The following is a 10,842-nucleotide window of genomic DNA, read 5'->3' on the forward strand; positions in this document are numbered from 1 at the left end:
TCTGAAGGCTTAAAATCTAATGCTGTAGTTGAGCAGCTGAAGTAGCAGGAAACTTAGGTGACTGGATGACTAGACCAGTTCTGTGGACAGTGCCTGTAGGAGCTGCTGCATAACATTATTCTTAGATGGTTTTAACTGGATGCTATATAGTATCTACTATCACAGGAACAAAGCACGATGCAGAGTCTACAACTGACACAACTTGTGTGATGTCTGAACACATGCAGTATGGTGCATAGAAACATACTGTGATAATAAACTGTAGAAAAACCCTTGCTCTGAAACAGAAACTCCCCAGCCCCCTAGTTTTAGATGTTTATTATTCTAGAGCATTTCCAGTGAGTGGGCACTGGGAAGGTGAAGTTCCTGTGGGCTGGGGCCCTTAGACAAAGAGAAGCCACTGCTGGTACAGGCAGGAGACTTCTGGGGGAAAAAGCAGCCACTCTTATGTGTCATGCTGAGAGAAGGGAGATAGAATTTTCCTGTTGTAAATTTGGTGGTACTCAACCTTTCAAACCATTGCACAGGAAGGGAAGGAAGGAAAATGGGAACTCTTTTGCCTCCCTTAGTGCTTCTACTTTGGTTTACTATTATGCCATCTACCGATATTTGAGGTGAGTAGACAGTGCAGCTCTATCAGGAGCATGTAAAATGCTCTCAAGGTCAATTTTGAACTACTCTGGTGATTCTTTAATAAACTTGTCTGAAGATCCTCAGTGTGATCAGCAGAGTTGAAACTCAGGGGTAAGTTTACATAACGAACTCAATGTGGCAAATTAGACAAGTGAAGTGCTTGCTTACTGAAGGTATGTTCTTCTCTAAATGTTAACTGTTTTTATTTTTTCAAGTCAAATGAAAGAAAAACTTTAAAAGTTCTGTTATCTTTGTTGTGATTTAACCCCAACCAACAGCTAAGCACTATGCAGCTGCTTCCTCACTCTTCCCTCCCAGTGGGATGGGGAGGAGTATTGGTGGGGGGGAAAAGTAAAACTTATGGGTTGAGATAAGAATAGTTTAGCTAAAATAAAATATAATAAAAAATAACTATAATGAAAAGGAATACAACAAAGGGAGAAATAAAGCCCAAGAGAAGTGATACACAATGCGGTTGTACACCACCCACTGACCAATGCCTGAGCAGTGATTCTCCCCTCCTGGCCAGCTCCTGCCAGTTCATATACCAAGCATGATGTTCTAGGGTATAGAATACCCCTTTGGCTAGTTCAGGTCAGCTGTCCTGGCCCTGCTCTGTCACAGCTTCTTGTATACCTGCTTGCTGGCAGAGCATGAGAAACTGAAAAATCCTTAATGTAGGAGAAGTGCTACTTGGCAACAACTAAAGCATCAGTGTGTTATCAACATTATTCTCACTAAATCCAAAGCAGTACTGTAACCAGCTACTAGGAAGAAAATTAACTCCATTCCAGCTGAAACCAGGACATCTGAAAACTTTGAACACAATTAGACTATATGCAGAAGCAAATATTCATATTACTTCCTAAAGATGCATAAATTCCATGATATTGCTGAAGAACTGAATGTGTTATCTTGGTTACAATCATGTTCTGTCAAGTTGTTTTACCATTGAACTTCTGCTACTAAAGTACTCACTAACTTGACACAACATCATTGACTTGGTTGTTGGTGAATGTTTTATGATGATTCTCTAGCCACCCTGAAGAAGTGATATCTCTACCTTGCCTTCCATGTATATATGTACATATTACCAGCTGAGAAAGGAGCTGTATGTCAGCCAGTCATGTATTAAAAGTTTACCTGAAACTTGGAGGGGGTTTAACTGCATTTGAGAAGCCTTACACTTAGTAATAGGAGCAACAGAAAGGCAAAATCCTTCCCTGGGCAGAGACATTCTCTAGAAGAATCCTGGTGTTCTGGCTAATTCATGACTGGCTGCCTTTAGTGCACTAACCGTCTTTTGTCTAAGTCTTAGCCATGTGATAAAACCTCAGATCTGGCCACTTCCTGGTATTGCCTTTGACTACTCTTGGTTGCTGTTCCTTTGTCCAAAGCAGATTTGTAAATCAGCCTGCTCATGACCAGAAGTGTGTAAGGAGCAGATTAACTGTCAGTGAAGGAAAGCCTGCAGTATCTTTTCCATTGTAGTATTCCACATCAATGCTGGAGACATTCTGCCCTACAGCTGTCTCAGAAACTATAGTTATAAGAGTTGTCAGAAGGATCTAATGGATCTGTCCCAAACTACTGGAGAACTTAACTTGAAATGAGTCAAAACTCACTTATATGCAGGGACTTCTGATACCTTCAGACACTGAGTTGGTTATTAGCTACTGAACATTCATATCCCAGTGCTAAGGAATAGTCAGTCGTGGTCTGAACTGCATACTGTGAACAGGCTGTTCCACAAACAAAATCTGTATTTCAGTCCTTTTTGAGGACTAAGGTTACAGTATTTCAAAGTCAACATGTTTGGAGCCCTGAGGTGTTTACTTTGAGTTTGCTAGTTCATTTGCCATGGTACCCCTTGCGTTTGAAAGCATGTGTTGGTACAGGAAGGTGAATTGAATAAAAGGCTGTTGTAGTAGGCTTGGTAAATGCTGTGCTGTCAGGACTTCTGCTGTCATTCACTGGTGGTTCCACTCCACAGAAGTTTGAGTTTAAAGGCTCCCTGGATACTTCTGGTGTTGTACTGAACTGACCTCTTTAGCTTCTATTGTAACCTAGCTTAGGCATAGCCTGAGTAAAAGATATTGCTGGAAGAACACCTCCAGCATATGGCAGGCTGTCTGCACGTTGTTCAGGGTAGTAGAGCTTACCTGAGCACGTCAGGAGCCAAATCCTCAACCTGTGCTGTGCTAGTTTGGTGATGCTTAGTGGGGAGTTAGTTTCCCAGCTTTGTGGTCAGAGCACATGGTAATTCTGTAGGGCAACTTGTAGTTAAGACTGATCATTATTTCCAATTCCAGAGGAGTCTGCTGTTACTGTACTGTTAGTGCGCGTGAACTGTGTTGCTCCAGTTCTGGATGATCAGTGTACAACCTTAGCTCTGAATGAATCCTATATCCTTTGGTTACAAGATCATGAATACTAGTTTTAATGCAAAACAAAAAGACATGGATTCATGAATACCAGAAGCCTAAGCAGGTGCACAGCTGCTAATCAGATGGGTACACAGCAGCTACTGTTGCAAAATCTGAAAATGAGCCCTACATGACAAACTCTGCATTTCTTGCATTGCAGGAATAAGTGGATTTGCCAGGGAAGAGTTTAGAACATCTCACCTCAATGCTAATAATGCTTTTCAGAATTCAAGGGCAAGGTCAAATAAGCAATGTTCCTGGAAGAAACTGATATACCTGTCCTCAGCAAGGACTCTAATTGCATGGAGTAAAATATGTGACTAAAATATTCAGGCTCATCACAAACATACATACTCTATTCTTGTTTGGTTACAGAGCTATGATATCACTGTCAAGCAGTATTGGGAGACTTCTGCTCTAATCTGAGGATGTATAAACTCAGGCTAGCTTTGAAACCATGACTCAAATTCTATTTCAACTTCTGCTAATCCTAGCCCAGAAGGGCAACTGCAGAGGTCTTGTATAATATAGTCACATGTAGCAGTGTGTTAGTGTAAATGACTGGACTTCAAGCTGTTGAATCTCTGAACTCTTGCCACAAGTCAGAGCACACTTCTGAACACCTAATTCTCTTTTCACTTAAGAGAAATATGACACAGCTGCACTTATTCCTGCATTTGGATATATGGTTGGTGCTGTAAAGAGCTGTTCTTCCCTGTAGCAGAAGCTGGGAAGGCAGCAGAGACATGAGCTTTCATTCATACTCCACTTGTCAGGAGGTGGATGAAAATGGAGGCTCTAACTTCCAGACTTGGTTCATTGCAGCAGTCCTGGAAGCTGTAACCATAATTTCTAGGCATCTAAAGCTATCTGGTGGTCTTATCTTGGTGCTGTGTGAATTCAGCTGTGCTGTCTGTACTCTGCAATCAATGTGTGCAGGTGTCTAAAAGATCAATGCCTCCTTCCCCACACCCATTGTCTGTGACCTAGTCCAGTGCCTGCTCCTTGCTGCCTCTCCTTCAGGGAGACAGCTGGTATGGGTGGATGACAAACCAAACTAGTCTCAGATAGGCTCATGTTCTAATCAGGCAGGGTATTATAAAGCGTTCTAGCTACAGAGTAGGCTGGGAGTCTAATGCTGCAAATCCCCCTGTTAATACTTTTTTAGATTGTGTACTGCATCAAATCCAGTGAAAGGAGAAGGGGAAAATTGCCTTAGTGGAATATAAAGTTCATAGAGCACTTGCTGCTTCACCAAGCAACAGCAGATTGGAAAATTTTTGGACCTGCAAACAGACTTAATTTTTAGATGCTCCTGGGTTTGGTGACTTTCAGAAGTCTGGACAAGAGTGCTTTAGGGCTTGCCTGTGCCACCTGCAAAAGCAGTGTGTAAAACCCCTAACTACTTTCAAATGGGGTTATGCTGGAAAGACTCAGGAATTTCTGGGAAGAACAATGTAATTACAACTTCAGAGTATCACTTCCTAGACTCTTTTATTTTGGTTTAGTTATCCTTAAGCTAACTGAAACAGTTGATCCTATTCTTCCCCAGCCCATACAAACTACTAACTAATCTTTGTTTGAAACACTGGGCCTTTAATGAAGTCTCTTAAGTATTTTAAATTTATGTTCATCCAAGAGTTGTAATATGGAGAATACTTTAAGCACTGAGCAGAACTGGAGATCATATAATTCTCCATCTGCACGGTCCTGAGCTCCATTGTGCTGGTCTGTTAGTTTCCCATTTGCATCTCCTTACTGGGAACTTGAACAAAGGAGTGAGGAGGCCTGCTGAGCTCTGCCTTCTAATTGCAAGAGGTGGAAGTTTCTGTTCTGTAGCATTGCCAACTCAGAGTTCTTTACTACTTAAATAAAACAACTTTAACTTCATGTAATAGTAAATCCACCACAGTAGCTTTTGTATTCTGCATCAGCCGCAAGGAATAATAAAAGAAGCCTTTATGTGCCTGCTCTAGTTTCCTGTCAGGTAGCAGTAGGACCAGGAGAGATGCAGCTTCTTCCCTGCTGTGATCTGAGCCCTGAAAGATGTTCTGCCTTATGGAAGAGGAGACAATAGTTGTTTGGTGGGTGGGGTTTGGGTCATATGTTGACTGCATACACATCAAATTCTTTCTCTGCAAGATGAGTAAGGCATGGAGAAATCTGTTTTGCTTGGCCTCGAAGCCTGTCTGGTTTTGCTATTATCTGATGTTACAGTTGTCAAACCAATAAATTGCTACCTTCTCTGGTAAATATGAGATTGCCTGTATGAAAGGCTAGGATCCCACTTTTTTTTTCCTTCCCATATACAACACGGCTGCCTCCTTTCTTTTCACCTGCTCCCTGTCCTCAGAGATAAATGCCCATGTTGGCTGCTTAGCAGGTTTTCAGATGTGTCCTTCTATTTCACATATTTGAGTTTTCTTGCCTTTCTGCGTAATGTTCCTGATGCCCCTCTTGTTTCTTACAGAACTTCTGTCTTGCTTACCTCTGACATTATGTTTAACAGCTTTGTAGCTCGGCTCCTAAAGTTTCTGTATTTTCATGGTGTTCTCACGTGACCTTGGTATGTGGATTGTGAATGTGGTGCTGTTGTCTCTAATTTAATGAGCAAATCTTTTTCCTTGCCCTTAAACAACTTATTTTTCTCACCTCACCCAGACTTTCTGTCATAACATGTCTTGAGCCAACCATGTTGTCTTTCTGGTTCTTATATTACCTTATGTACTTACTGTTGCTGTGACCAATTTGTTGGACAGGGAAATCATGATAACAGGTGCTGATAGGGTTTTGTTGCTCTCTCGAGTTGCAGAAAGTCAGAGGGGGCAGGTGTGCTCTGTGGTAGCAGCACCAGCCATGCTTCTCTTTCTGTGCCTGTGAGCTAGCTGTGGAGGTAAAAGAACAAAACAAGATCATGTGTGTAGTGATACTTTGTCATTACTCCTCATACTCTTGGGGATTGTCCTCAGGATTAAAAATGTTAACTGTTTTCTTCATCTGTTAATTTTCCCAGTCATCTGTTGAATCAAATCAGCCTGTACCCAGGTGTGCCACAGCTTCATGAAATGTGGAGCACAGAACCATTACCCTCTGTTAGGAGCTGCCCATGGCTTTAGAAACATTTTTGGAATCTGCCAGCTATTAATAAGATGCTGGGTAAATGATTGCTGTTGTCCTCTGTCACTTATTTAATAAGCCATCCTATGCTTATCCTAATTCACCCATTTTTAGTCCATCTATGCGTTTCAACTTTACAGCATCCTGTGACAGAATTCTAAATTTAAGTATCCTTTGTGTGAAAAACATTAATTTCACTGAGTGTCCCCAGTTCTTTTGTTGTAAGAACAGTTGGTGATCATTCCCTAGTTCTCTGTTATTCATGACTTTATGGACCTCTTAAACACCTGTACCTTATCTTCATTCCTCTCTTCTATCCATCTGAAAAGTCTTAAATTTATGCTTGTGTGGAAGCTGTTTCAATCCCAACTGTTCTTGTTTCTTGAAGGAAGTAATTTTAAGTATAATACTCTTTTTGAACTCAAGTGGCAGGGGACTGGCTCTGGTGATCCAAAAGGAGGCAAACCCTGGCTTTTTAAAGTGGTATGGTAATGTTTCCTGCTTTATTCTTTGTGTCTTTTAGCCTCTTTGATGATGGTGAGTAGTGAGCTGCTGTTTTTCAAGAAATGTCTCAATGATTCCCCCTCTGGTTAGTGATATCTCATTTAGGCTTGTTTTCTTTCTGTGAGCATTTCTTTAGAGTTGTCAACACTGTGTTGTATCACCTGGTTTATTGCTTGTGTGGGTATATTAATAAGTTGCTGAATTAGAAAAAGTGCTGTCTGATTTCTGTTTGATAGTGCAGCCATGATTTATGAGACATTTCTTTCAAAAGCAGTCCTGGAGCCTGTTATATCACATTGCTAATGACTTCTCCAAGGTTTTAGTTTCCAAGAAAACTGTACGTGCATGCAGGCAATCAGGATATTGCCAGTTGATGAACATGTGAAAAAATAATAGGGATTCAGAAACCTAAATTAACAGTGTTGGGGTTGCTGGGTTGCTAGTTTTTCTACTTCAGTCCTTTGCTCTAGAAATGCATTGTAGAGCTGCTTAGGAGTCTCATTTCTTTCTGAAAAACTCTGTGCTTTGAAGACTTTCTAATCTGACACAGAACTGTATGGTCTGTCTTTCTTAGAATCTTAATTGTACAGTAGCATGATTTGTTTATTTCTTGATAGTCATACATGTGGGATTTTGACAACCTTGTCAAGATGGAGATGAGCGATGTTCTTGGCTAGGGGTTTGTGCTTATACTTGTCTATATAGCAAGACATTTTAAAGGCCTTTCAAAGACAGTGCTCTAGTCTTTTATCAATGCATCTTTTCTACCTTTGTCGAGAGAATTCTGTTGAGCAGCTCTAGAGAATTTAATTATTTATCACAGTGAGCCTTTAAGAACATTATCTTTGGACTCCCTAAAAATACAGTATCTTGCAGTTCTACTTTCTTATTAAAAGGCTATTCTTGTTTGTAAGTGGTAAAAACTTCTATGATGATAAATAGAAGACTTTTTTTTTTTTTTAACTTGTAGACACTTTTTCTGTGCTCAGGAAAACAACGATTCTGTAGATAGCCTGTGGCATCACTTACAAACAAGGATGTTATCAGCAGTAGGGTGTTTGGGCAGATCTGCCTGGGGCTCTTGCAAAGGTTAACATAACAAACTAGCTATGAATTCCTCTGCTGTAACCAGAAAAGCAGAACTTTTCCCCACTACTGAGTACTTTGAGACATCTGTGGCAGGTCCCTTTTTAATGCTGATTTGGGTAGGTTTAGTAAGCCCTTGGTGAGTCAGTAATTTAATATAAATTGAGTGAGAAGTCTTCCAATTCAGATTTCAAGTGTTGCATATTTTTGAGTTGCTCCATGTGTCATAATGTTGTAATGTTCTTTTGTTTTCTTATTACTTTGCTATCTTCTTTTGTAGTCATAGCTTTAGGTTTAGTGAATAAGTTTCCTGATATCAGGATCATGGATTGTTAACAACATGCTTAGGCGCTATTTAAGTTCCTTTGGTTAAATAAATAAAGGACAGATTTATGCTATTAGCAGTTTCCTGTTCTTGTCCTTCATGATGTGCCACATGCTTACACGTTAACGTAGTACAGACTAAGTCTCTGATAAATGGTGGCTTTTCTGACAAAAATTACATGATCCGAAGTTAGGAACCAAATGCCTGCTATTGATATGCATTTAGTGTTTTGCAGATACTGTGTTTTTAGGAGGCTACAAGGCACTTAGAGTTGCTGTTTTTAAAGAAATAAAATAACTTTGCGCTGGTAAGGCAATTAATAACGGTAAACATAGTATCTCTGAGACAGCCAGAAAGATTTTTACCTTGGAACTGAGTTTTTTCCACAAAGTATCTCCATTTCAAAAAAACTAGAATACAAAAAGGAAACATGGCACTGCAATAAATGGTCCATTAAGTTAGCAGAACCAGTAGTGAGCCCCCTGCGACTGTAGATAGCAAGCTAATCTGTTCAGATAGTTTTGCCACATCTAGCTTCTGATCAAAAGGTTTGTTTGAACTCTGCAACATTTTGACTACTCTATATCATTGCAGTTTCCTTTCTCCTCTTATATTAGCATTTAGGTCTGCCTTTCACTAGGGCTGTGGAGAACTCGGCTGAGATAAGGCTTGCCTTTTAAGTGGTTGTTAATAAAGTTGCTGAGCTGTTCAGAAGTGTGGCTGAGAGCAGAGAAAATTGTTATCTTTGTTCCCTTTAGTTTAGGGAAAAAGAGAAAAAGCAGGAAACGTGATAAAAGAAAGTACAATTCTGCATAATGCATATTTGTTTTTGATCTAATCCAAGGTATTTTTGAAGTGACTTAAGTAGTATTCTGAAAATAATTTGAATTTGCTGTGGATAAGAATAGCTAAATTACACTAAGAGGGTGTAAATTCATCAAGAATGTATGTCTTAATTTCACAGCATAAGCCAGTAATTGATTTCCTGAACTGATGTCATAGGTACTTGATTTTGTAATTTTTCTCTATTGTAATTCCTGTGGCAGGATGCAAGATTAGTCTGGTCTATCCATTTATCCTTTGCATGCACAGGCATAATACTGGTGTTAATTTATGTTTTACAAATCCAGCAGTCTAATGCAGATCTAGACTCTGTGTCTTCTGTGTCTTTGCTGCCAGGCTGAAGCCTGTTCTCTTAAGACATTTAAATGGTAGTGATTGCTGTTGTGCAATAATTTACAGAAGAAAGAAGTGCAATATTACTGGAATCGCGAGTCATGGACTTTAAATATAGTTTTGAAGTCTGACTCTGCTGTCTTTCTTGTAAAAGCAGATTGAATGCCAGGATGCCTTGGAAGCAGCTGCTCGGGCAGAGGGCCTGCCGCTGGACACCTCCGTGCATTCCCAGATGAGAATGCTGGATGAAGAGCATCACAAGGGCAAATACCACCATGGCCTGAACGTGCTGAAACCCATACGGACTACTTCCAAGTAAGTCTTTAGGCTACAGAAGAACTGATACAGCATTTACTTTTCAAACCAGTCACAAGGCAGGACTGCAGCTGTAGTGAAAACATCAGAATTTGTTTAGCAAGTATGACTGGCATTGGCCATTTGGTACTTGCAGTGAGAGGAGGCTTTTTCTCAGGGATTTACAATTCTGTTTCCTTTTTCATTTGTTTGTGATGGTTTTTCTTTCAGACACCAGCACCCCGTTGATAATGCTGGGCTTTTCTCCTGCATGACCTTCTCCTGGCTCACTCCTTTGGCCCACAAAGCGTACAAGAAAGGGGAATTGTTTATGGATGATGTATGGTCTTTATCAAGGCATGAGTCTTCAGATGTCAATTGTAGAAGGTAGAGACATCTTGTTCCTTATTATTTTCTTGCTTCCTTTTTTTCATATGTTAGTTCACAGGCCATGGTATAGTATTGCCCTAGAAAAGCAGCACTGATATTTTGTTCTGCCTTTTTCAGAATAGTGGCATTTAGTTTTATCCTTTGTAGACCACTTCCTTCTGCTGCCCTGTTTCTGTACTCTTGCTGATTTCAGTGAACTTTGAGGATTCTGTCTCCAGGAGCATTCTGCAATTGTTTTTCTACTTTTGCATGTCTTTAAAGAATTTTTTTATTAAAACAAAGTTCTTTCTCAAGGCCAAAAAAACCTGACAGTAGCACGGTGATTTGAATATGGGTCAGATCTCACGATCAGGTTAGCCTTTTATGGCTAATGAGAATTTTTCTCCGATTTTGACTCCATGACTCTTCTGTCAGATCAGCAAGGAAAGATTGTGACAAGTCAGTACGTTAAGATTGCCAGAGAGACTCCAGGCAAAGCAAAAGGCATTGGGTTTTTCATTCCTCTCTTTTGTAGAAGTAATACCACATAGATGTTTCAAGATGTAGATATTTCTCTTTACCTCACAGAATGTACAATGTATTTATTCCTCTTGATATCTATTAATTTTTGTTGCCTTGAGCTAAGAAATGCTTGGAATTTTCACAACGAGGTTGTACCTTCTCTCACAGTGAAAAATTTATAACACAAGACTCTTGTTTTTATTAGGCTGGAGAGATTGTGGCAGGAAGAACTGAAAGAAAGTGGACCTGATGATGCTTCTCTCCGGAGAGTTGTGTGGATTTTCTGCCGCACCAGGCTCATCATTTCCATAGTGTGTCTGATGATCACGCAGCTCGCGGGTTTTAGTGGACCAGTAAGTAATATCCATCCTTTTTTTAACAACCCCAGAG

The 10,842-nt window shown here is 40.1% G+C and overlaps 1 protein-coding gene across 3 annotated transcripts in view; it reads left to right on the forward strand.

Annotated features, from left to right (window-relative positions):
• Nucleotides 1-10,842, forward strand: part of ABCC5 (ATP binding cassette subfamily C member 5) — a 52,622-nt gene that overhangs the window by 7,398 nt on the left and 34,382 nt on the right. For 2 of the 3 annotated variants that reach the window (XM_074878672.1, XM_074878674.1), the window contains exons 3-5: nt 9,422-9,582; nt 9,793-9,948; nt 10,658-10,805. In XM_074878672.1, coding sequence (XP_074734773.1) covers nt 9,422-9,582; nt 9,793-9,948; nt 10,658-10,805 — 465 coding nt within the window. The remainder of the gene's footprint in view (nt 1-9,421; nt 9,583-9,792; nt 9,949-10,657; nt 10,806-10,842) is intronic. The other variant, XM_074878673.1, reaches the window with a different exon arrangement.

The sequence above is a fragment of the Strix uralensis genome, chromosome 9, assembly GCF_047716275.1.
Source record: "Strix uralensis isolate ZFMK-TIS-50842 chromosome 9, bStrUra1, whole genome shotgun sequence".
In the NCBI taxonomy this organism is placed as follows: domain Eukaryota; kingdom Metazoa; phylum Chordata; class Aves; order Strigiformes; family Strigidae; genus Strix; species Strix uralensis.